Genomic DNA, 27,552 nt, shown 5'->3' on the forward strand with positions numbered 1-27,552 from the left:
GCTGTCCTGAGATGAGGCCCTGGTGCCTCAGTGACACTGCATTCCAGGTTTACACCCAAGATAAAAACATTGCATTCCAGCAGCAACCTCAGACAGAGTTGGTGGGGCAGAGGGAGCTCTCTGTCAGAAATTTAGAAGGAAGAGGAGGTCTCTAAAGAAAAGTACTCCCTCACCTACAAAGAGTTCTGTTTTTTTTTCAAGATACAGAGTTCTGCCTCTGACCTTTGAAGAAACTCTTCAACTGCACTATGATGTAGCTGCGAAGGAATGCAAGGCTCCTTCCTCTGTGTTGTTATCTTCCATGTAACTAGAGAAGTGATCTTCCAGCACCAGACACTGCTGGCTGCTGCTAGTGTGTCCTCAGCTGTTCGTTTCCTTTCATTTAAGGGAATGGGGAGCGTAGTGTGTGCAGTAGAGAACCCTAAACACATTACCTTGGAGAAGAGTAAATAACTTTAACAGCGGGCTTCAATGTTTTGAGAAGACTGTGTGTGCTTTCGCTCAGAGAATGAAGTGCAGCCCTTCCTGCATTCATCGGCTTGAGAAACAGTGCTGGGGCTGAAGTCACCGAAGGAGAGTGGCTCCTCTCCGAGCACTCACTGTGCCTTCCTGGCACAAGGACAAGGGTGCACTACCTTACTCCAGCATGTCCCCTTTCTGCTTACAGAAGAAACCACTCCCTGTGCTCCTGTTCCCTGCTGAGGCTCCACAGAGCAGCCAGGCTCCCTGGTTTTGGTCAACAAGCCGTTATCTTAGGAAACGTGAATGTAGTTTTAAAGCTGAGTCAGCAGCAGAAGCTGAATAATTTAAATCCTTAGCAATTCTGCTTCTGCTGCCCAGCTACAGATAATGGAAGGTACTCAGATTCATGCAAGGAGCGCGCTGGGATGAAAAACAGTGCTGCTGTCAGGCTGCTTCCGCCTGTAATAGAGAACAGCCGTGATGTAGGCATAAATAAGCAGGTAACGATGCTCTGCAGTGCTGAACTAGACACTCTGCTGCCCAGAGCAGGCAGTCCTCTGAGCAGAGCGAGGCTGAGGCTTGCTTTCCTGGGGCATTTGTAGTTTCTGGCAAAGTGATCCACAATTTCACAGGAAGTCATAGGAGCTGCTGATGCCTCACCTCTCGGATGGCTAATTCCTCAGCTTCCAAAGTGCTGGAATCATCGGCTGTGAGCAACAGGGGAAGCATGTGAAAGGTCCACACCACCACCTGCTCTTCAGCTTTCTGTCAGAGGAGGAGCTATGAAGCGTTCTGTGATGGGAGGGGGGCAAAGCTTTGCTATGCACAGATTTTCCAGCCCTTGCCCTCTCCCTAGCTGCCTCTCCATCTCCCTTTATTGCAGGGGGTGGGGGTGAAGCCAATTTACACGTACTTCTCCCCAGATCAGAAGCATGGGACAAATGAAAACTTGCAAGAAATCCAATAGACTGGGCTTGCAAAGCTCAGCAGCTAATGGACATAAGAACTCTCTCTCCATCATACCCCTGATCTAAGAAACTGTTTCATGGTCATCCAGCAATTCAGAACTATTTGAGCTATAATTCCCAAAGGAAATCCAGAAATACAAATTGAATAGATGTTTCTTCAGTTTGTGTTTCTTGAACTGTGCACTGTTGCCTCCAAAGGCAAGATTTTGGAGATGAAGCAGCCTGCTCTCTTACTCCTGAGAGACAGCTGCCTTGTGCCAACGTAATCACTGTTTAGCTCCTGGAGAGGAAGCACTCTGAACCCAAAATTGGGACGTTTAAGCAGTCCTTGGCCCTTCCCTGTATGCATACCGAACAGACAGCTTCATAGCATGTGCCCCTCTGGCATTTTATGACATGAGTCGTAAGGTGTTCATCATTTGGATGAGCCAGGCAATGCAACTGAAAATTTCATCACACTCATTTATTTTATTTTATTTATACTCATTCAGGCACAAAACCTTGAGTAGTCAGATTCACAGAGTGAAGACATGAAAAAGTTGCAGAGCTGCCAAAGGAAAGGAATATTCATGGCCCACTGTTTATGCTATGACTTAGTTCTGTGCTATCCTGGCTGCAAAGATTTCTGCACAGATAGAAATTGTTCAGCAACCTCTGCATCCAGCTCTCCTATCCAGTGGACCAGAAGACATCTTGCCTACAGGACTCACATCCACTGGTTTTCCCCCTGTTAGAGACGAGGCAGTTCTGAGAGCAAAAAGCATCACCCAACTCATCCTGAATCTGAAAAATCCCAGTTCTGGGAACTCAGAGTTTGGCATTATGCCCACAATATGGGCCAAGGGCAAATCACTTCTTAATTACTGCTTATGGTGCCGATTTCTGCTTTCACTCAGGCAGGTACCCACCTGAAAGATGTAATGAGAGCCTTACCACGCTGCAGTTAATCCACCCCAGCTATTGATCCTATCGAATCCACGGGTCATGCTCTAAATCCATGATTACAGATCCACCGGGATACCTAAATGCTATGCCTGTCTGGGGATCTCAAGATGGAGAGATATCCAGCACTTGGCTGTAATACATGCCTGGAGGCAGTGCAGACTGACCTCCTGCGAGAGCAGATGAATGCATAGTCCCCACCTGGCAGGCTGCACTCTGCTCCTCTTGGAAAGAAATCTTCTGCTCTGATGATGAGCATCGAGCAGGAGAGCAAGAACTCAGATCTCACCCCATACTTTCAGTGTACCTTTATTCTCAGCAGCCAGAAGTCAGTCTCTGAAGTCTGCAACGCAGCCAGATGCTGTTCTGCACCAAGAACTTCTCGCTCAGTCACGTTAGTTCAGGCAGTTTGACAAGAACACAGAAACCATTTCTGCAAACCTCTTATCTTCAGATTTGTCAAATATTTTCTTCTGGGCTTGGACCTGCAAGAAAAGCCTTCAACCTCCAGGCACACTGTGAGGTATGCAATCCTGTCACCTGCTTCTCCAGACAAGGTGCTGGGTTTCCAGAGTTCTGCACGGAGCTCACAGAGGAGAGGATGAAGTCTCTATTTTAATATTCACAGCAAGAAACAAAACTACCTGTACACCTGTGATTTGACACAGACATTCTCTGGAGTTTGATGAAGAGGTTAGATATCAATAACAAGGCAGGAAGGTTTGCACAAAAATGAAACTAATTCCAATCGATGTTCACACCACAGTTGGCTGCAACCCATTCAGCTTTTTCCTCTTGACAGACCTGGCATGCAGCTGGGCAGAATTAACAAAATGAGGAGGATCAGCGAGAAGCTTGGTGGAATTACAAATGCTGCCCAGCCATTTGTAGCCAACACCAGTGACAGTGCTGTAGGTTACCAGGAATTTGTGGTCACAGAGTCAAGGTACAATCAAAGGAAAATAAGCCATGGGAAGTCTCCATTCTCTGCGTATCTCTAAGTGACCTGGGTTTTAGACACTCCTATCCTGGGAGCTGGATAAGCAACAACTGGGTTACACCATCAACAACAAAGTCCATAATAGGCATTGCAGAGAATATCTGTGAAAACTATAGAGTGCTAACAAACCCTATTTTTCACTAATATTTGCTCCTGAGGATTGTTCAGAGAGAGAGTCACTGAGATTACAATAAAATATTTATGCTGCAGCAGCTCACAGAGCAGGACTTGTTCCTGCTCTTCTGGTCCCATGCAAAAAAAACCCACCAGAAAACAAACTCCAAAATAGAAAAAAAACCACACCCCAAAACAAAGCACTAACTCTTCTTCCAGGAGCTCAGAGCTTCAGGTTCCACCAAACGCAAACTGCACACTCACAAGATCATGCCCCTCTCTCTTTTGGAGGTGATGTCTAAAGGGATTGTGATAGTGTTAGTACACTCCTACCGGTACGGAACTGCCCTACATAAGCAGTCCTCTGCCCCAGTAGCCAGTCCGCAATGTGTACAGAGCTGCCCCTGTGCATAAGGGCTCCCTTAACTAAACCCACTTGAGAACAGACTTCCAAGAGAGACCACTGCTGTCTGGGCAGAGTTTCGGGGAGTGGAAAATGGGCCCTGAGCAGTAATCAAAGCTGAATACTGCTTCTGCTTATGGAAGAGACAGAGTGCCAAGGACAGGCCAAGAGAAAATAAAGGTCACAGATGTTGTATTGGCCCCAACAAGACAGAGTCTGGGACAGGGTCCCCATTTCCCACTCCTTTCCTTCCAGTGCTATTTTGATGCTTTGCTATTTAGCAGAAGCATGTGCTATGTGTGCTTGTTTTCACCCAGAGGCAATTAATACTTGAACAGAATGAAGACCGGCTTAATGAGACTTTTGAGAAGGATGAAGGTGGAAAAACATTGGGTTTTTACTGTTTCCTAGACTAGAATTGAACTGTTCCCATGTGACTCTCTGAGCTCAAGGCCATGTTTTAAACCACCGCAGAAGTTGCAGATTAAGGAAGCAGTCAGAGAACCCATACGCCTACTGATCACACACCTTGCCGTCAACACGGGTAGGTGTCAGCTGTGTCTGGGTGAGCCAGGCACACACACAGCTTCTCTACCTGCAGCGCCTGGCTCAGAGAAAGGCAGTTTCTGCAAGGGTGGAGCAGCTGACTCTAAGCAGCTTCTTCCCTCCACCAAGAAATCCACTCAGAGCATTAATCCAACTCCTGAGTGCCTGTGCATGACCTGACAGCATGGCACACTGACCAGCACAACAAATGCTGCAATATTAACAGGCCCAAAAGATGCAATTGTTTGCAGAGAGCAGCTCTGCAGCACGTTTCCAGCCTCTCAGTCCTGCTGTCCTTGCTCTTCCTGACGTGAAGGCTTAATGCAAGCTTTCTGAACTGAAAAGTTAATGCCCTGAGGTCTGGAGTGCAACTGCACGTTCCTACTCTTTGCCAGAGTCCAATCCTGTACAGACATCTAAGAGCTTGGAAGCCTGTGCCTTTGTTAATCACCTTGCTGAGCAAGCGAGAGTCACATGCTTTTCTTCAATGCACATCCATCCATGTTCTGATGACTACATGCAACTTTTCATCATGATTAGCTCTTCCAGACACCATTGATTCATTATTTCTTGAGCACCCTTGGCACACCTGGACAACCTGGTATGAACATTACAGCAAGAACAGCCCAGACCACTGCATCCTGCTCACAGTACGACAGCCTGCACCTTTCTCCAATTCCTGCAATGCTCTGAAGAACAGTTTGGCACATCAGCAGAAAATCCACTTGAAATCTTGAAACCCATGAGCTCCATTTAAGGGTAATTAATGAATGATTCAGAAGAGATGTGCACATTTGTGTTGTATGCCCACAGCCCTGCTTTCACTGATCAGCATTTAGGATGATTTCATCGCACAGTAGCTTTTCCTAAGGTCTAATTCAATTACATAAGATGCCTCTAGATGAGAGAAGCAGAGTCCCAGAGTCTCAGAAATACTCATACCCTACTTTGGAAAGTAAGCAACTCTGCGGAATAGGAGTGAGGATAGAGCTTCACTGACCTAGCAGGGCTAATGGGAGTCTCAGTATTGTTCTAAAATTGAAGGAGATCAACTATTTTATTTCTCCCAGTGGACCTTTTCTCTGAATGTTTGCAGTATCAGCACTTTTCCCTGGCCTCAGCAGTAAAAAATTGGGAACAAAGCCTCTCTGCAACCTGCCTCCCAAAGCTCTGTCAGCTACCATACAGGACATGCGGGGGTGTTTACTGCTGGAAGTGAACTTTCCTTGCCACCTGCAAAACACCAGTGCAACTGCTCCTCTTCACAGCCTGGATGAATCTTTCTCTGGAAAATGGGATCTGAACAAATCACACTCTCCAGCTCTGCTCTTAAAGGTGCCCACCACACACCTGCGACTTGAAATCTCACAGTGGGACAAAGTTTCTAGCAGTCAACATCACTACAGCACAGGCACAGACAAAACTGTCCTACCACTGGACACATCAGCTGTGCACTCTGCAGAACAGCAGCCATGAACCAGCCCTGTTATATTTGCAACAGCTTCATAATGGCTCATTTACATACTTAGGATAATATTAGACACTACACTGGGAAGACTGGACCTCTGCAGTCCCCACAGTTTGGTATCCACACCAGTACTAACTCCCCCAGTGCCACAGAGGGCTGCTCCAGAATCCCTCCCACAAACCTACCATATGAGCCTCACTTAGGCAACTCTTGTTTAGAAGTCACAAAGCTCTCACAGTTCTCTTACTACTGTTTCCCTAACCCAGTCCCCATCATTCCTCCCCCAACGTGTACTGTAAAAATGCAGCTCCACAATGTGGGGGGCGTAGGACACTGCACCAAGGCCAAAGAAAATAGGGGAGACTCTTCCCATAACTCGCTTAGCAAATGATTTATTGTTCTCTTCTTCAAATGTCATCCAAATGCCAGAAAACAACCTCTGGACTCCCGGAACAGCCGCCTTTTTTCTTTCAACATCAGGCAAATGCTTTTGAACTCATCAGCAGGATAGAGGGGGCATTTGTAGCCTCAGCCCAGACAGCAACATGAAACAGAGAAGAAATTCCGTGTGTTACTTCAGAAGAAAAGATCAGGGATCAGCATTTTCAGGAAAGGGGTCTCTAAACAGCCTCAAGAGATGGATGCTGTGAGCCTGATATGGCAAGGACCCTGTGGTACAGGGACTACATATCTGACCTCCAAAAGAGGCCAGGGGTGAAGTTCAGAGAAAGGCACAATGAAGAGAGAAAGGATGGAGGAATATCAATGACATGCTTACTTACATACCACGTACAAACCCACATAACCCTTCGTAACCAAGGAGTCAAACAGGCCTCTGAAAAGCTAGCCCTTCTGTGGCCTTTCCTAGGGCAACCTGCCTGGTGTTCACACTCGCCCTTCAGCCCAACATGCCTACAAAAGTATACATACAGAGATGGGAGCAAGCTTTCAGATTTCTGGGCACATTGCCTTTGTCCACATCCCCCCTTGCCACCCCTGGCAGAGTTCAGTCCTCTTGCAGTTTATTGCAGAGAGATCACGCATCAGACCGACCGGGACACGTCCTGAAGTCCCCTTGCTTGGGGAGTTCAGGACAGCAGACTTGACTCTCAGAATCACACTTGCTTGAAATTTCCTCTGAGACATTCAGTGAGTCTAATTCAGCACCTACAGAGGCTAAGCCAGCTTCCTGGAGTATCAGCGCTGCCATACCGAGATCCCTCCAACTGCTCCAGCAAGAGCATTAGAGTTGCCTACCAGGGAAGACATGGGGTAACAGCAAGGACACAGCAGCATCACAGGAGGTAGCCTGAAGATATCTATCTGTTCATTCCCCTTCACTGCTTTCCCAGTTGTGAGATGTTGTCAGCACAGCAGTGGGGAGCAGGCTGCTCTCAGGGCTGGGGCTGGCAGGAATGCTCTAAAACCCACTGGTCTGGCATCAGCTTGTACCCCTCGCTGAGAGCCACCCCAGCACTACCTGTGAATAGAGGAAGCCTCAATGGGGGTGGCGAGGAAAGACATCACACATTTTAATCTGCTCCTGAGCCAGCAGAGTAGTACAGACTGAAGATATTCACTCAGTTACCCCCATTTTGCCCAGAGAAGTTGTGGTTGCCCCATCACTGGAAGTGTTCAAGGTCAGGTTGGACAGGGCTTTAAGCAACGCAATCTAGTGAAAGATGTCCCTGCCCACAGCACGGGGGGTGGACTAGATGATCTTTAAAGGTTCCTTCCAACCTAAACAATTCTGTGATTCCATGATTGTATGATTTTAAAGACAGGGGACTCAAACACAGGTGGAAGTGAAAAGGAGCAAAACTGGGACCAGAGAACAGTAGTTCCTAGATTAGCTTACCCTGATCTAAACTCTGGAAAACTTGTGCATGTCAGCAGATGCTCTCGGTCCAGCATTGAATTCTGCATTGCAGAGCAGGACTAGGCAGAGTTTAGGGAATAGGCACTGGCAAGTCACCACCACCCAGGCAGCAGTGGAGCACCCCAAAGTGCTCCTATGAATCCATGCTATAGAACAAATGAGGTTTTGTTCTCCCACAGGTCCCCTGCAGCCTGGCAGCAAAATCAGCTCAGAGTTACTTCAGGGTAAATTCACAAAGAGAAAAATGAATGTATTATAATGACTTTCATGGTCTCTGTTCTACTCCTGTCAACAACATCCTTTTGCCTGCCTTCTTTCTTCTCTGATGTGCACCCCAGCTCCTCTGTTTTGCACTTGCAGGCGCAGGTCAGAACTGTGACAATACAAATACAGTCTGGGAAAATACTGTGACATGCTGCAGGAAGGAGCTCCTGAGAGTGGATGCCTGCACAAACACACCAGACATACCCCAGGTCATGTTAGACGTTCTGCAGGAAATTGCTATTGAAAAAGTCCAATTATGCCCTAAGACAAGCCTGGTTTATAGGCCACAGCTAGTGCTATGGAAGCCCTCCAGAGACAGGAACTTTACCTGACTCTCAGAGATGGACAACAGAAATGCACTGGTTTTGCACTGTGTAAATGGAGGCAATGAAAACAGAAAGCACATTCTGGGGCAGATCAGTTTCTAAGGTGATGGCACAGAAACTGGACAGTTTGCCACACTCACCACAAACCACGCTATAGCATATTACTACTACCTCATCATCTCCTTTAGTCTGCAGTGGCCAACAGCACTGAGGCCACAAGACTGATGGCTGTCTGTGCTGTGGCAGCACAAGGAGCAGGCAGGGTTCTCAAAATTGCCTACTCTCCTTCAACAAACCACCCAGCTTTTGCTTAGTGCCCACCATCACACCCCCAAAGGACATTTGCTATGTGCATGTCAGTCATACGTGTGCCTATCCCCTCATCAGACATTATCTGGAGACGGCAGGATCACCCACCCAAAAGAGAAATGCTCACAAAACAGCACTGAATTCCAAAGGGCAATTTCACAAAACACAATAAGGAGGACGGGGCATTTTGCCAAGGAAACCCAGCTTGACAGACTAACAGAATCAGGACAGCAGACCCCTTGATCATGCTGCTGCAGTGTGCTGCCCAGCCAGACCAATATCGTATTTTCAGTGTTTAAAGCTCAGGTTTATGCTCACTCCTGGAAATCCACTGGATCCAGCATGTGCAGAGCTACAGGGGACAGAAGAGGCACCTGAGGCAGGCAGCCCGCGGGCAGGCTCACCGAACAGCCTTAGGCACCTACAGAGTCAACGCCTGAAGCAGGGCTTGCTGTCTCGGCTCCCTGGAGAGCCAGTGGAGAGAAACAAGCATTTCTGAGGGTATAATTCAGCTGACCTACTTCCATGTGCGGTGCAGCATGGGAAAGGCTCCCTCCTTCTCTCCCAGGCTAGCGGGAGCTGAGGTGAGCAGTTCAGATGCAGAGGTCCGCACCACAGCACCCCTAAACTGGGCCAGACGGTCCCGTTACACAGCAAAAGATCCACGTGCCCATGCACCAGGCATCGTGTCCGCGATGGCACTGCACGGCGATGTGTGGGGAGCAGCCCTGCTCTGCCCCAACACACCCAGCAACACAGTCCCATCCCAGAAACATCCAAATCCTCTCAGCTGCTGCTGCCATGGCAACGCCAGAGAGAGGATCCGCCAGCCTTTGATGTGCTGATCTCTTTAAAGCATGCAAAACGCCATTCAGAAGCTGGGGAGCTGCATGAAGGAGCACCTGACTGCCCTGAAGATGGAAGGCTCTCCAAGGAGCAAGGACTAATGCACACTGCCAGGCACCGCTGCCGTCTCCTGCCACAGCAAGTCATTTCTGTTGTTTCTGTGCTCCAGCTCACCCACTTAGTGAAATTTAATATCAGACAAGCTGCTGTTTCACAGGGTAATTCAGGTTATTAATAAAAAATCCTCCCCCCCCCGATTCAAAAATAAGATGTTATTACTCCAGGTTATCAGTGCCGGCAGCAGCTGCTGGGAGCTGAGCACACAGGAGTGCTAGCCACAGAGCAGTTAACGGGGAATCGGGAAAGGCTGTTACAGGCCACAGAAAAGCCAGCGGAGCCAAGTAACATGCAGCATAACACTGTCCCCATCTCCCACTGCATCACAGGCGGAGGAGGAGGCAGTAATTCCAAATGACAGACAGGCTGTGCAAACCACAGGAAGAACAGGCGGTTTGATGCCCTCTCCAGCAGTTCACAGAGATCCCCTGCATTGCAAGGACACCTTCAAGCTCAAAAGGACTGCACGATTGCTTACCTTCAAAGATGAATACTCTTGTAGAGTTTAGCACTAGGATTCCCTAAGGCTTTGCAAAAACCCAGAGCTGTCAGCGCCAGGAAATGCCAGACACGGACCCCCGCGGACCACACGCCCTTACTGAGCTACAGTACAATCCAAGAAGCTCCCAAATGTGAGGGCACAGAGGCGGATTTGAAACATTCGAGGGGGCTTTATGCTAGACTTCTGACAAAATTTGCTTCACAATACAAAACACAGCAACCTGACGTAGTCTCCTACAGAGAGAGCATCTATGTCCTGCACTCTGCCATTTCCACCTCTTTCAAGACTCAGCCTACTCCACAACTGCAAAGTTTCCCATATATTCATTCCCCCTCTCACTAAACTAGCGTTCCCATATGCTGAGTAAGAGGAGGCAGCCTTCAGCAGACCACAGAAATGCTACAGAGACCCCCAGGAACTGCAGAAACAAGGGACTTGAAGGAAGCAGAATGCAATTATCTGAGAAAGATTTTGCCTTCAACAGTAAAGAAAATCCGATTAATTATCTCCTCTTTTGGTTTACTCAAGTTCTTTTCAAAAGAAAAGAGGACCCATTTTCACCTGCCAGCAGGCAGAGTTTGAGAAACATGTTTGGGCCAGGATGCCTGCTGTGGCAGAGACCTGCGGGCACACTGGTTCCGTTACAGCTGCTTTGCTGCATTACCTGCTGGCTGTGTTTTGGAGTGTGGGCCTGATGGAAGTCTCCAGCATTGTAATGTGTTCTTCCACCTCTTTGCAACTTAGTGCCACTTCAGAGGCACTACATCCTCTAAACAACCTGTTTGTATGCATGTTTGTTCATCCGGACCACCAAAAACACAGCTAAAAATACATCCTTGTTTTCATGTTGGGCACCCAAATAGATTCCTTGAATCACTGTAGTTTCCTGGCAGCTCCCAATCACATCACTAGCATGTCACGTACCTCTCAATTTAAACATAAAAATGATGCGTGCATGTTTTCCAGGCACTTTTCATCATTAAACAAGCCTACCATTATCCCAGTAACCTGTGGCAAAGCTTGGCAGTAAGCCACAGGCAGCTTGAGGGTGAGGAGCTAACTGCAGTGGCTGCAGCTCCAGAAAGAGGACAAAAGTGTGTTACTTGGGGTGGTTGGGTTTTTTTGGTTGGGTTTGTGTTTTTTTTTTTTTGTTTGTTTTGTTTTGTTTTGTTTTAATCCAGAAATCTCACAAGAACAATAAAGGAAACTCTGAAGTTTTTTCCTCTGCTGATCAATTTTTTTTTTCTCCCAGTATGTTACAATTATTTCTGTCCAGAACAAACTACAGGTGCATGTGTTATTACTGGGCACCCTCCATTCTGCTCCTATGTGTGCAATGCTGCATTTATTTCCAGCAAAATGGACAAAAACACACCACTTCAGCAGAGATGAAGTCTGTTCAGACTAAAACTCCCAGTACGCAATCCCCCTCGGCAGTGACTGGACCTTGTCTCCAAGCTTCGTGAGAAAGTTGCTTCACCACTGCAGCTGTGAACAGAGCCTCTGGACCTGCTTGCTCCAAGTGTTGTCAGTGTACTCTTAGCTCTAAAGCATAACTTTAAAGGAGAATGAATTAGTAAAAGATGCTATCTCCTCTGCCCAAATACCTGCAATCTACCCGCGGTGTCTGTGGCAGTACAGAAAGGCAGAATAAACATCCCTCGTGTGACCCCTCTGCTGCTGCTGCTGCTGCGCTGAGAGGCCCCACAGGGAGGGTGCTGCTGGTCCCAGCTGAAATGTTCTCGGGAGACAGCAAGTGCCACTGCCTCACACTCTGGATGGAGAGGGGGTGATCTTGTCTATGCCTTACTGAGCTGCTGCTGGCCTTGACGGACTCCTCTGGCAGGCCAAGAGGCATATCTCGCCATTGGCGGGGATGAGTTCACAAGTTCTGAGGAGTGTTGCTGATACAGTACTGATGGGCAGCAGATATTTTATACTTCTGTCGTGTGATACTACAGCTCCTCTTACTGCAATCTCAGCTCCACAGCCCTCTGACAGCAGGTTTGACAGGAAGCATTTTTCCTAGCACTCAGAAAGGGGGTCAGCCTGCTGACCGTCATGTTGCTCTTTAACAGGAGCACGTTGCTATGCATCAGTGCAGTGGCACGTCTAAGCTGCGTGTAAAGAGAGCTGCTGTGCCATGCTCCACTGAGCAATTCTTGTTTGGACCAAATCTACTGTCACTGTGAGCTGGGATGATTCTGCCAAGAAAAGAGCTAAAGAATTAAAAAGCTTAGAAAATTAGAGCCTGCAGGCCAAATACAGACCCCACGCAGGCATTTCCTAGAGCTGAAATACCCCCATGCCAACAACAGTGACCCACAGACATAACTTCTGTTTCAGCATTAAAGATGAGAAACAGAACCATAGCTCTCCCCACTGCAGTAAAAGCAAGTCCAACATCAAGACGAGGTAAGTTTTCCCTCTCTGACAACTCTCTAGCATACCACCATGCCACACTCCACTCCCCATGCCCACTGTCAGCTTGAGTACTTTCATCCACCATGGGGCAAATGGACGGGAAAAAGGGAAAGGGAGAAGAAGAAACAAACAGCCCAAACCAAGAAAAGCTTCAGGAAGAGATCTGCAAGTCAAGGACACTGGATTATTGAAGTTTAGCAACTTAAAGAACACACTATTTACTCCTATAACCCAGTCCATGGAAATAATTTACAGTAGAACATTATTGATTCAAACAGCAGTGTAAGAACCCAGAAAAGGAATAGGTGTGCGTACAATTACAGCACACAGTAAAAGCTCACACTTCAGTCATCAACACAGTACTTCTGATCGTCAGGCAGACCAAAGGAAGAGGCCTTTTACTCTATCCCCTTCCCATTCAGATGAATGAAAGAGCGAGCTTTGTTGGCATCTCATCTCTACCTAAAGCTCTGGCAGATGCTCTCCAGCAGAAGCAAAGTACAGCCCAAGGCAGCCATTTCTCTGCTCCACCACTACAGCTTGCATGACACCTGCAAAAAGAGGGACAACTGACTCGTAAGAATTTGCCTTGTGTTGCAGTATCTTTTCAGAGTTTTGATGTTGCATGTTACAATTCTCCTTCTCCCAGCTAATACGAGGTGTTAAAAAGGCTGGCAGTTTCTGAATCTTTCCACATGCTGATAACACCAGTTTAACTTTGTTTTTAAAATGGAGCAAAAGGGACTGTCTCGTTTTGGACTCTCCAGTTCCAACAGCAAAGCTAGTCATGTTCAAAGTCCATCCAAAGCATCAGCACAAGAATGTCTGTCTTTGCAAACTCAGAGACCAGGCATGCAGCAGAGCAGACTGTCGTACCTCCAGCAGCACAGCCAAGGCACACTCCAGGAGACGACATGACAACCTCATCAGCACTTTACCCAGAAGGCTGCTAGATGAGAGGAGGTAGCAAGTTGATGGGAAATGCCCAGGACCCTCTGTATTTGCACAAGAGATTCCAAAGTCTCTGAGTGTCATTCACAACAGCTGACTTGTAAATAACCTACAACTGGGCTGTGGAAGGAACTAGCATGTACTGCTCAGCTGAACAGCTTCTCCAAGCAGAGCAATGTATGATGCTAGGACACAGCTCTGGGGCCTGAGAGGCAGTGCTTCCAGCTGGGGACAGAGGAAGGAGAGCTACTTGCTTAAGTATCTGAGAAGACAGTAAGTTAGTATGAGCATATTTGGAGATGGAAGGGGTCAAATGCTTGGAAAACCCAGCACAGCATTTCCCACAACACTTGCCCAAGGCAAGGCTCTGAGGCCCTGTGTGACCACAGGCTGGTTCAGGCCAGGCGATCAGGGAGCTGAGCAGACAGCTTAGTCCCTGTGAGGAGACAGCACAGACACTACCCTCTTCTCTTTCCCAGTATGTCCATTAAAATAGATGGCAGACATCCAGTACATCCCATCCAGTGCATTAGGATGCCAGGCATTGGTACTGCCTCAAGGTCCATGAAAGAGCCAGATGACATGGGGTAGAATTGGAACGAGATCTCAATAGAGCAGTCATCCTGATGGGTCAGTGTCTTTGCTGCCCATGGCCAGCAGTCAGGTATCTGCACAGTGCTCACGGGGGCATCCACAGAAAGGGGCAGTATCTTCCCTGCGTGCAGAGATGCTCTGTACAAGTCGGGAAGTACACTGTTAAATCGGAAACTGTCCTCAGCTCACCCCACACCTGTCTGTCTCACCCACCAAAACAGCACATTCTCATAGCATTTATCTTATTCTTTGCTCTGTGCTGTAATCAGCAAGTCCTGGGAAAGACACAGTGCTCCCCATTCCAGGCATGGCATCATGACAGAACTATATGGGCTCTGAATACACTACGCATTTCCTGCAGAGTATCTGGAAGCCTTAGTTTTCTGGACAAATGACACTGTAAAAAGGTGAAAATATTTATTATTCCTTTGCAGAAAACCATCAGATTAGTTGAAAATCTAACATAGTTTATACTCTGCAAAGGGTTTCCCACTCTGTTCCCTGCATTTCCCATTTAAAAGGTCCAACATATGCATGTGAATGCATCCTACAAGCCCTGAAAAGTCCTGTCACCGCAGTGTAGTGAAGGACCATAGCCCTCATTTCTGCTTGTTGTCTTGCTGCAGTACCTTTTTGCTTAAACAGAAGTCTTCTCAGTGACCTGGGGACACACACAGAAACACGCGCATGCACGCACACTCTCTCCTTTCTTCATCTCTGTATAAATATAGAAACCTCGTCTGTTTTCTAAATGCTCCCCTGCTGCTGCATTCTCTCCCTCCGCCTCCCAAGACACTTCAGTGAATACCTGCTGCTTTGTTTCTGCTGTAAAATTTTCACTGAGGCTGTAACATTTTGAAGCTGTCAGTTTAACATAGTCCTCTACATTTGCAGCCCTTACACAGAAATGTATGGCTCTGGCTTAATGTTTCACCCAGTCAGCAAAATTTGGTTTTCAAATAGGAAGGGAGCTTGAATTTTGCTGCTGTTTGCAGAGTTGTGGCTCAAAACATGACATAGTTCAGCTGTGAAAAGAAATGTGACTTTTCAGATGGTTCTGCCATACTGAGCAGTGCCCTTAGATGAGGTGTCAGGAACTTCCCTGCACCCAGGAGGCTGCCCTCTACTCATCCAAGGTTTTAACAAGGCTGGTCTATCCAATCCAGGGCTAATGTTTTCAGAATCTACTCTCATGTCATTTTGAGAGCTGGAGGTGAGGACTGCTAGAGAGATAGATATAAGTAGGGCAGGGAACACAGAAATCTCTGCAATCCTTGACCCATCCTTCCATCACGCCCCCAGTGATGCTGCACCTTTCCAGACCGGCACAGAGAGGGTACATTTCTGAAGAACCTTGACATACTTAGACAATTAAAACAAATTAGCATAATTCAGACTAAACTTCTAATTTTAGCACTCTGTAAAGCTGCTTTCCTTTGAGCTCAGATCTAGCTTGCTGTACCTCAGCTTCAGCACACTACAGGCTACTTCCTACCGTGAATAAACCGAGCCCCCCGGGCTGTGGAGCACCGGGCTTTCACAAAGGGCACTGTCCCTTGCTTCTCCTCCTCCTGAAGGTGCTTGCTCTAGACAGGGCTGACTCCCAGTACACAGCAAGCGCCCTGCTTGGGCAGACACCTTGGCCAAGGCACCAGGCGCTGAGGATAGGGCACAGTTTGAAAGAACTTGCTCCTGAAACAGATTTCTGAATGCCACAAGGTTTCAGATGTTGCTCACCTCATTCCAGTACCTCCATAACTGGTGGGCTCACCAAGCACATATAGATGCCATTATTATCTGAATGATTTAAGAGCCTGCAGAGCAGCAGTGCAGTATGGCACTAGCTTCCCCTCAGTGCCTCCTCCCCCATCAGCAAGACCCTGCAGCAGCAGGTCTGCTCTGACCTGGCATCCCTCACATCCAGATGCCTGACTTCTGCCTGGTTCTACCCGCCAGCCACTCCCCCTCCCATCACGCTGCATTTCCCTCCTGCCTGGAAATGTCAGGAAAGGACACAGGCACAGGCTCTAAAATGCCTTGCTAGCTAAGTACTGTACAAGCTGTTCTTCACTTACTTTAGTATTTGTGGACAACTATTTACTGGGAAAGGCATGGACTTCCCAAGTCAAACATGGCTCATTATATATTAGCTCACATTATCTGAGAGACTACATCCTGCAAAGGGCAAGGCAGACAGTGAAAGAAGAAAAAGGTAAACACCAGAGAGGAACTGCTGCCATATAAATGTTCTGATTTTTCTAATTGGGCCATCTAAGAGAGCTCTTGATCTGTGCCCACTGCAACAAACCATGCTCAGCCAGAAACTCCTGTAACCTCCCCACTGTGGAGGAACACTTGAGATCTGTGTAATTTTTGCATTGCCATTTTCCTTCCTGCACACAACTATGCCATGCACTGTCCTCTGCCATCCCTCCCCCATACTTAATGCAAACACTGGGAAGAAAATACAAATGCTGGGAACACAGATGCTCCCATTATAACCAGCGCATGCTCCATTTCAACCTAATAGAAAAATGCTACAGGGTGACTGTGAGCAGCAGTGAGTGAAATTGGAGAGAGTTTACTCAAAGGTAAGTTTGAAACAGCCTCTTCTTCCTGCTGAGTCCATACCAGAGAGACATAGAGTGGAAACCTTAGTAGGTTGTGAGAAAAATGCCCCCTTACAGGCCTCAGAGAGCAGAGCAGTACAGTACAGCATAGCACTGATGCTTTTTTTAATCCTGACAGCATTTCCATTTGTACAGGACTCCAGTGGCAGGTCAGATAAACAGCATCAGAGGAAGCTATCGTCACACACAGCCTGTACTTCCCAAAGCAGCCTAAAGGAAGAACTAAATATTTATTAAGCTTCTATGAATCAGAGGTCTGAATCTCTCAACAATGCAGCCAACTGACGTAATCCTCCCCAAATCCTGAATGGAACTTGCTTCCCCAACAACCTTGACAGAGCTTGGAGGGTCACAGTTACCTTGTAGTCACACAAAGCAGTTCTACATTGGCACACTGAGCAGAGGTGGGGTAAAAATCCTCCTCAGGGCACCTCCTCACCTGTGAAGGAGCTCACAATTTGCTCCAATTTGCCAGCAGCTGTGTATACAAAATAACTTCCCAGCTTTACGCTGGACATTACAGCAGAAACGATTCAACACTGTACTGCTGCTTTGAACCTAGCACACACACAACCCACAGAAAGATTTAAGATGGACCTTTGATTTGCAAAATCCGTTTGAAAGCCTACACAATAGATAGCTAACGACTGAGCCCATTCTTAGTCATACAGTTTAATTCTTCCTCTACACTGTCCCTCTGTTTACACTCAGTGGTAAAAGCTAGGGCTTCCTTGAGTCTGAAAGGCTTTAGCCATCCTGATATCCCATGCCCCTTCTTCCTGCCACTGTACAGGAGCATGATGTTCAAGCCAGAAGATACCAATTCCTTTGCAGAAAAAAGTGCCTCAGACAGAGAGTACTGGAGTCCAGATACGCAATCCTGTCTGCAAAGAGCTGGAGCATCTGGTGTCCTCATGGCCTCACCTAGCGCTGATCTCACATGGTCCCAAAGGTGCCTTCCTCAGTGCTGTGCCAGCTGGTTAACTTCTCAGGGAGGGCGCCTGCATAGTCATCGCTCTTGCAATGCAAGGAGAGGCAGGAGGAGTTTTGGCTGATGGAACCAGCAAAACTTGCAGTGGAAGACAACAGAAGTGGCAGCTGGAGCTGTTGATCTAGGAGCAGGCAGAGAAAGGAGACAAAGCAGCTTTGTGCTCTGAGACTGCAGGTGGCATGGTCCTTTCTCCTGCTGATGAGCTCCAGCTTGCAGGCTAGATATCAACACAGCGCCCAGCAGCCAGAGAAACCCCGGGGTAGCTGACAGCTATGTCACATCCTTGGCAGGACCTACTGCCACTGAATGCAAGAATCCAGGCAGCCCAATCCAGCAACTGCATCAGGCCAGCCATCCATGGGAGGAATTCACAATGTGCCTGGAAGTCCAGTTATCCTGGAGATGTCCTAAGCCATCTGCAGCCCAGATCTGCTGAAATCCTTTGCCCTCCTTCTGTCCATCACTCTTCTCTGCAGCCCCTCTAAACCCAGCGCGAGCTGAAGCCTGCTGCTGAGTGGCAGCCCCTGGAAAGGATGGCAGGCAAGCAGAGAGAATAACCCCAGTGGCTTCTTCTTGGCAGTGCTCCAGCAGTGATTGCTCACCCCAGTTTCTCATGTGCTCAGTGCATAATTCTGAGAGGGGTGTCTGGATTTTCCGACTCAGGGATCCTAAGCTTGGACTTAAGTTCCACCCCGATACAGCTCATCAGTGAACATCAGGTGACTGAGCTCTTTTACGTATTACACAACAAGCACAAGCGTGGTCACCCTATGTGACCGTTCAATTGTCCTGCCAAGGAATCATCTGTAATTACTCCTCTGATTGAACTTGTGGATGTTGTTCCAAACCCTACTTGACTTGTTCTACTTCCCACATTTCCCTAGCTTCCCTAGCTTCCTAAGCATACAAAATTTCTTTAATACAAAAGCATTCTTATTAGCATCCTCCACACTGCCTCAATCTTCTCAGAGCTGCTTATCCAGGATCTAGCTGCTCTTCCAACTCACCTCACACACCTCAGCTTTCAGTTTCTTCTGACAGTTGATGTCAGCCAGTTATGTTCACATTTATTCTTTATGTATGCTCAAGAACACAAAGGGGGTCCTTCAGTCCTCTGTGCTCCCTTTGCCCTTCCCCACCATTTCATTTTAGCTGGTGCAAGAGCTTTCTCCGCCATAGCTCCCGCCAAACAGAAACACCTCTCTCTCTTTCCCACCGATTTCAAACCCTCTCTCACCGGTTTCTTGTGTCCCTCTGAAGCACCCTCCCAGCGTCTCCTGCTGGGATGTATTTCAGTATGTAATAGTGAGCACTAAAATATTTCCTGCTGCAGCATGCATACACTGCACCAGGCATTGGTGCTAGCCTGTACTGTGGAGAGTCATGAACCCTCAAACTGGTCTGTGTGCTGTTTCCAGGAAACAGACAACTAGAAAAAAGGCAAGGAGTTTTATGCAGAGAGTTTCTTATTAGGAATCATTTACTTTTACCATTCAAGACTGCATTGTGCGAGATGCTCTACAAATCCATATTAAGATACTGTCTTATCCTTGGACACTTGCAAGAGAAACAAAACAGACAGAAGTGGAAAGAGAAAAGCTGTTTGTTCCTCATTAACCGACACTCCCCACCACTCCAAAAAAAAAAAGAAAAGAAAAAGTGGTAAATTCAGACAGCTTTGTCCTCTATTCTTTAGATGTCCAAGCAAAACTTACTCTGAATGTACTGAGAGGATGTATCACATCTTTCATACTTTGTTATTAATAATTTATCATTTAAACAGTGATAGCAATTACCATGGAATTTCCTTCTGAGCGTTTGGTTAGATTGTTACTTAATCCAGTAGCCACAGTTACGCTGCACACAGACTGCACATGCACTCACATGGGCACTTGAGGAGCTCTTTGGACATTATTAGCATTGCTGCTGTTACTGAAGTGCCATTGGTCTTATTTGCTGCATAACTCTCTTGTCATAGACTATGTTTCAGAGGTTCCAGCTTCCTGCTCCATGAGTCCTGCATGCTCACTTGCCAGCTGAGGAGCATGGCTGGCTGGTGTCTGCCTCTGTACTCCTCAAGATGAAGGTCTCTGCCCCTCCTCAAGCTTGACTGGATATTTGGCTGAATTTGGTACCAGAATAAGTAAACTTCAATGGGAAGAATGATTTTCATAGAAGTATTAACTTTTTTTTTTACTTCTTAGTGTCAGTCAGAGCTTGGCAGGTTGCGAGGCACTGCAGGCACCTATCCTGGGAGCACTTGGTACAGCTGCAAGGTGCCTATAGCTGCATGTTTGACACAAAGTGCGAGCCAAGTGTCTGGGCCCCAGTTTGGGGGTTAGACATTTTGGGCCCTTTGTAACAACCCATTTGGTGAGCTATGCTAATGCTTCCAAAATTCCTGGGAAAGGATTTGGTCTATTTTCTACCTTTAATATATAACCACAACAAAGCCACATGCAACTCAAAAGGATTCAGTAACTATGCTCACATAGCAAGTTACAGACCTGCCTCACAAATTGTGTCAAAACACCACATTTTCATCGTGTGTTATGCTGCTCCCCACTAACCCTGCAGAAGGCAGGACTGTATCTTTTAAGTGCTCTGCATGACTTCTGAGGGCTTTCTGCCTCTCGAGCTTGCCTGACCACAGCACACCTGCAGTGAAAGGAAGGAAGTGTTTCTTGACCATCACTACCTGCCAGAACTGAAAAAAAAAAAGACAGATAGCTGCATCCAAAGCACTGATACTGCTACTGTCTGTCACTGCTTGCCTGTCAGTGCAGCTGGCCACATCAGACTCCACATGCAGTCCAGCAGCTGTAACTGAGTGGCTCTGGTGCCCTGTGAACTGCCCATCTAAGCAAAATGCACTGAGATTTGAAGCTAGGATACTGCAGCAGGAACAGCAAGAAGCCAACCCAGATGATGATGGGCAAATTCTCTAATGGCAAGTGAACTTCTGCTATTCACACCCTCCTTTGCTTACGGGCTGCTCTCTGTCACACCTGCCTGTCTGCAGGGCACCCCGAAAAGCCACCAACCCATTATACTAGACCTCATAATTCCTCACAATTCAGCACTTGCACTAAATGTGGGAACAGGCAAGACTATTGAAAGCTTGCTCCCTGGGGTCATCCTCAGACTGAGGCAACCTCCAGCCACGATGCAGAGCCCACAGAGCAGGAGACTCTTCAGGACATGTCTGGCTGTTTAATGGACAGCTTGGCCCAAAACACAAGTGTGGCTAGGCTGAACAGAGAGCAAGGGTGAATGACAAGATACCATTCCTTAATCATTGATGCAGCCCCTGTCAAATGAAACATCAGCTCTCATCTGAGTTACAAAGGTTAGAGGCAGGGAATACTGGAGGAGCAACAAGGTTATATACCTGGACTGCCCCTGTGCTGAGACACAAACGAGAGGCACACAACATGAAAATGGACACTACAAGGTCAATCAGGTTCTCATTACATGCACTGAATACAAAAGCCAAGAAATTGCCGGGGAAATTAAAAAGCAACAAATATAATCATGGTCCAAGGAGAAGGGTTTTGGGTAACAGAATTAAATAACAGAACTCACTCACTGCCTCCAGGTATCACAGGACACAAGGTTCTTGCAGGATTCAACTGTGCCGTGCATGGGACACACACATGGCTGGATCCACACAAAAATGGCTGGAAATGCCAAAGGACACAAAGCTCTCATGCCCCAAGACATAACATCAGCTTGCACAGGATGAGATGAGACTTGTTCTGGGGCCACCATCTCCTTCCTCTGGCCATCTCTCCACTGCTTTGTGTCATGCTAGCACTTCCTTGGATCATAGTTACCCCTCTGCGAGTAACTTGCATTGCAGCAGCGCATGGTGGGGTCAGTCATAAATCAAGCCACCGATATGCTGCAGCATACAAACAGAGCAAATAAACATCCTCTGCCCAAAAGAGCCTGTATCTGTATATGAAGCAAGAGAGAACAGGCAGGCACAGGCAGAGGAGCAGACACAACAGTGGTTTCGGTCCATTCCAGTGGCCAGCGCAGGAGCCTTTCAAAAGACAGACTTTTTGCACAGACACAACACGAATCCCATGCAGACTGAAGGGGCACTAACAGACACCCAGGCAAACACAGATTAAACCCCCACAACAGCTGCAGCAAAACAGAATGAGAAACTCCACCATATTGGGGCAGCCCTCAGCTTGGCCCCAAGGAGCCACGTACAGCGAACCGCCAGCACTAGAGGGGCTTTGGGGGCAGGGGAGAGAGAGCTGGCCCAATAGCAGGATCCTCTGGTTTGGTGGTTCTTCACACCAGAACCCCTTTGCAGCTCCCTGGCAAGGTGGGAGCCTGCTCTGAGTGTCCTGAGTACAAGAGGCCCTGCAGGGAAAAGCCTTGGGCCTACACGCACTAGGGAGTTATCATGGAAGAAGGCAGCAGCTGACACGAGGTCACCCCACGCCAACTTCCTAGCTGCTGTCTGCAGGCTTCCCATTTGTCCTGAACGTCACTGCTCTGCCCCCAGTTAGCTGCTCTCTGCAGACACAGACCCCTCCTGGGCTGCCCTGGTCAGACAGCCTGGCATTAAGAAAGGCAAACATCCTTACACCCAGCTTTGGTCCCAAGAGGAAGGGGCCAGTGAGCAGGGGCGCTGCCCACTCCGGCTGCAGTCACCAGCTGAGCGGCAGGCAGCCTCCCTCGTCGGCGCGTTCCCCAGGTTCACCGCTCAGGCTGAAGACTGACTCCTCCTCGGCACGCCAGGGCCCTGCCCGTGTCTGCACAGACACCTCGCTCAGTGCTCCCCATGCTGTGACAATCCCAAAGCGTAGCTACAGCAGGCTTGTTTATCACTGTGAGAGGTATCCCATCCCAGGGAAGCAGATCCCTTTGGGCGTATTCGGTGGTGCTTCTCCAGCTCCTTTATTTGCATCACAGTGTGTCTTGGTAGCAAGTGCAACTCAGGTCTCTCACAAGGAGCTGGTGAGATGCTCTCTCTAGTACCTTCCACATGGGGAAGTGCAAGCACTTTTTAGGTATCATGGATCTCCCAACCCATCACCAAGACACACATACACTGTGCTGGGCAGGACAGAGGGTGCAGAAGGGAAGAGGGTTGTTCTCACAAAGACTCACGGACTGAGCCTTCACTAGAAACAGGGATGAATGAAATCTAGGAATTCCAGTGTCCAGGACTAGCCCAAACCGCCTGAACCTGCAGTTGTCCAGCAGCGTGGCAGGAAGAATAAAAGCCTGAGGGCTGCTTAGCAGTGCCTGTCCCCAGCACCTCAGCAAGACTCTTCTCAGGACTCTCAGGGTGCACCTACAGAGATGCTCCAAGTAGTAGAGCTCTGCTGTGAGGGTTGTGCTCAGAGGGGGCACCCAGAAATCTCCAAGACTTTTGCTAAAGGCAGAGGAGAAGCCCACCTAAGACATCCCTGTATTGCAACCTCCTCTCACATATATCCTTGATTACCCTTGGTTCCACCTCTCTCCTCACTGCTTCTCTGCATTGATGCATAGCACATACACCCTCAGGCCCTGCTGTGAGAAGAATATTCAGTTCAAGAGGTCTTCAAGGGGCAGAAAAGCTATCTTAGCAACATGCCTGCTCCTGCAGGAAGCTGGTGGCAAGAAAAAACTAGCAGTGACTTTCCAGAGAGGAGCTACAGCTTGGAACAGCTGGTGGACCCAAGGCTCCAGGATGTCTGTGTCACCAGAGGGGAAAGTCACCTCTTCTTGCTCCTGATCCTCCACTTACCTGCTGACAGCAAGTAACACACCTTTACTGGGAGGGATGACCTGTGCCCACTCACAAATATAGCCTGCCCTAAGCAGCAGCAGAGCTCACAGTCCCGTGCACAAAACCGCTTTCTCTGTTAGTGGTCTGCTCTTGCTGTACCCTGGTTTCAGTGTTCTGGCAGAGATCAAGCAGGGCATGGAGGGGACATCAAAACTTCTCCTTCACTAGAGAAAGGGGTGGGGAGAAAGGGGTAGGGGTCTCTTCCACCTTTGCTCTGCAAATACAGAGCAACTCTGGGAAACTGCATGAAGCTAAAAGCCAGCGATTTTTATCTTAGAAATCAAATCTGTTACTGGGCTGAGTGAGACTCTTTAGCTGCCCTGACAAACCCCTCACTTCCTTTCTCCCTTCACCTGGCTTTTTTATACAGCCCTTCATAAGCTGTCAGGGCAAACAGCAGATTCCTGGCCCCCAAAGTTGCCCTCTGTTCAGCAGACTTTTTCTTGTGCTGACTGCACATAGATTTGTACAGGAACCAGACTGCCCCTCTGTCATCTCCCCCTCACCCTCGCCCCAAAACGCAAACAGCATTCACTGCCATGAGCACAGGCATCTGGATATAGGGCTGCTTGCCCCAGTGCCACTGACCTTTTTCTTCCGGTCCCGCGAGCGGTTCCTGCGCTTGCGATTGGATTCTTCCTTCTCCTTCTGCTCCTGCAGAGCCTGAGCCTCAATATCTTTGATTTTCTTCAGCTGCTTAGCTGCTTGAGCCATGGCCGGTCAGACTGCAGTTCCTTCCAGAGCTCACACCTGCACTTTCCACACAGCACCCTCCAATTCCTGGCCAAGAAAGTCCCTTCCCCTAGCTCAAATGCTGTCGACCCAGATGAGTGTGAAACCAGCAATGAGAAGAAAATAGAAAGCAGTCAGCAAGCCCCAAAGGGCAGCCGATGTCTCCAGCTATTTGCTAGATGGAGTCTGGGACGCCTTTATAAAGCATTAATAATCCCAAATCCAGCTGTTCCAGAGGTTCTGTGCACCATTGCAGCAGTCCCTGACTGCACTGGCACATCATGCAGAATCCTCCTTGTGGGACAGGACACCGGGCTGGTGCTGTGCTCTCTCCCTCACTGTCTCTCCTGCAGTACCAGAAGAGATGCAGGCAGTCAGGCACAGGAAGGAAAATAACTCTCAGCAATTAATGCATGATGACAATAGAGAAGCAGTGGAAAAGGAGGCTGATGCATTTCATCCCGACTTCTAGGTTCTCTGTAGCAATGCATAAAGAACAGTAACCTGCATGTAGTCAGTCAGTGGCTTTACCACTGCAGTGCTGCTGAGGCAGGCACATATTCCAGTCTCTCCAATTTTCTTCCTCTCAGTCACTCTCTGTGCAGTAGCCGCATCACTCGCTCAGTCTCTGGGTTATGATTCCAGCTCCTTTCAAGGGGAGCAATAGGGAATCGCTGCATCGGTTAGGAGGCAGGCAGCATCTCTTCTCAGAAAACAGCCGATACTGCAAAGGATGTGCCAAGTACTGGAGCAAAGTGCAGCTTAACAGCATCCTTTCCTCCTCGCATCTCTCCGCTGAGTGAGCAGCAAGGGGAGGGGAGGGATCTTGGCTGTGAATGAGAGACAAACCAAAGGCTCAGTCTGCTCTTTGACTACACAGCACCAAAAAAGTAAACCAGAGCCACCAGCTCCTGCCCATCCAGGCATCACCAGGGCTCAAGTCCTCCCCGAGGATCCCCAGTCAAGGCTCCTGGAGAGTCAGCCACTCCACCTCTACACGCACCTCTACATTTCTCCTGCTACCGCCTTCCAAAAGCACAAACAATTCCATGTTGGAGCCCAGGGATCAGGCCTGGAGGTGTAACTTTGGTTCCTGCACACAGCACGAGCGTGTGAGGGGGCCAGGATAAAACTGGGCTGGACTCGGTGGTGGTGACCATAACATGACCTGCAGCAAACTGTGCTTTACTATGCAGGCACTTCTGAGCAGCCCTGCCTTTATCAGCTCACTACTTCTCCCTCAGAAAAACTGCCCCCTCTGTGCAAGCCCATGGGAAAAACACTAGGAAGATTATCTGCCCAGGTGGAAGCGTTGCACACACTGCACTTTTCTGACACAGTCCCCCCAACTCTAGATAGAGGGGTCCCTTTTGTGTCAAAAGATAGCAAAGCAGGGATTAATGTCCATTTTTCAGCAACTATGTGAAAGTCACCTACAGGTTATTTAGACTGGCAAGAAGCTGAGATGCAGACTTAACTGTATAGACACTATAGGTTACTTTTCTGTCTAACTACATTTTCATGCATTGCTTTTCCCTTCAAAGTTCCTCAAATTCTGTTACTTCACCTACAGACCAAGGAGGGTGCTAACAACAGGAGACTGGTGTATCATATTGTTTTTAAAGAATATGATGACTGAAAAGATTGAGAAGGTCCTAATAAAATATGAAAAATGGGAAACCATCAAATTTTACAAGGCTTCTCAAGGACAGCTTTAGTTCTGTGTACTGTACCCGCATGGATAAATAATACACTCAAGTCTAGATACAGCTGCACATCTTTATATAGCAATGTCCTATGAATGCCCATGGGAAAAAAAAATTACAAAATTAAATAGAAGCTTCATAGTGAAAGGCTCCACAGATAGGAGGTGCCAGGAGCACAGCTGCACTAGTCACCCACATTGCCTCTCTTCTCGCATGAGCACTTTGCAGGACAAATGAGGCAGAGGCCAAACACAAAAAAATTACCTGTGGTCAACAATAAGCACCTAGGAGGCAAAACAGTTGTCCACAATTAGCCATAATACACTGAGAGCTCCTCACTTCTGTATGTTGGACTTTGCATCCTAAACCAGCTTTCTGCTAGTTCAGAATTATTTCTGAGGAATTTCCTGATTTTTTCAAAACAGGGTACTCGGGAATAAACCCAAGTTCTGCTATATACAACAGTATCGGTTCCCATGCACTCACCACGTCTGGGCAGCGGCTCTCGGGGCTGCAGGGCACACCGAGAACGGCTAGCAAGCCTGTAGCAAGGTGCTGCTGTAGCTTTACACCTCACCCCTAACCTGAGTCCTGCCTTCCAGGTTCCAAGACCTAAGCTGGGTCAGCCTTCAGAAACCCAGCCTCGCTACGTCCAGGGTCTGCACGCTTGCACTCAAGGGATAGCTGTGCTACACTCCAGAATTTGGCATAGGCATCCTTTTTTTTTTTTTTTTCCTTGATGTCAACAAAGAATCTGCTACAGACACAGCTAAATGGCATCAGGCAGTGGCAGTACACTGACATTGCCTCCTCCTACAAACGGATCCCACCTCTTAACTCCTTGTAAGCCAGAATAGAGTGAGCATAGCAGGACAAGAGCAGTAATCATCAGAGAACTGGTAGATGGGGAAAAAGACATGGAAGTGAGCAGAGTCAAACTTTTGCTGGTCCAGGGGACAAAACAGAAACGCACCTTCCTGAAACTGTCTGAAAACCTGCTCCCCCCTCAGTGCGCACACAGGAAGAAGGAGATCCAATCTCACAGAAGTAACATGAATGTTTTCATGAACTCCTCAATTCTGAATTCAGGATTCTGCCTTGACACATTACAGCCCACTGGCTGAATTCCTCTATCACAGTCAACCAGGTAGTTAGCAGATCCAGTTCACTGCAGATAACCTTACATCCTACCTACTATTTCCCTGCAGCAGTTTTTGTGGATGCCCCATGTTCGCCACTGACTACATAAAGCTGCAGTCAGGAAAGAGAGGTGGGGTCAGAGAGGACAGGCAAGGCGTTGGGACCTTGCTATCTCTCTTAGGTTTACCAGAAGTTACATGTTTTTCATGTTTCTCAAAAGCCCTTGATTCTGAAATCAGAAGAATAAAAGTTCTTCAAAAATGGCTCTAAACCCTTAATGATTACAGAGAAAAGCTGAAAAGGATGGGCTGGATGGAACTCACAAGGTGAAGAGCCAACTGCCTATCCCAAAACCTTCTTACCATGGAATCATTCTTGTATCTTAAAAAGAATCCTTATTAGGACCTGGGGCAATTCTCCAAAGCTAGTTGATGAGCC

The 27,552-nt window shown here is 47.9% G+C and overlaps 1 protein-coding gene across 12 annotated transcripts in view; it reads right to left on the reverse strand.

The window, feature by feature from the left end:
- The window catches only part of ANK1 (ankyrin 1), a 68,309-nt gene extending 43,252 nt beyond the window's left edge, over nucleotides 1-25,057 (reverse strand). For 6 of the 12 annotated variants that reach the window (XM_026862988.1, XM_026862986.1, XM_026862985.1 and 3 more), the window contains exon 1: nucleotides 24,125-25,056. In XM_026862988.1, the coding sequence (XP_026718789.1) occupies nucleotides 24,125-24,250 (126 nt within the window). In that variant the 5' untranslated portion in view covers nucleotides 24,251-25,056. Of the gene's footprint in view, nucleotides 1-10,122; nucleotides 10,142-17,669; nucleotides 18,351-24,124 lie in introns of those variants that run through there. The other 6 variants (XM_026862984.1, XM_026862983.1, XM_026862992.1 and 3 more) reach the window with 4 other exon arrangements.
- Between the last annotated feature and the right edge of the window lie 2,495 nt (nucleotides 25,058-27,552).

This window comes from Athene cunicularia (genome assembly GCF_003259725.1).
Source record: "Athene cunicularia isolate RWA chromosome 22 unlocalized genomic scaffold, athCun1 chr22_part1, whole genome shotgun sequence".
NCBI lineage: Eukaryota > Metazoa > Chordata > Aves > Strigiformes > Strigidae > Athene > Athene cunicularia.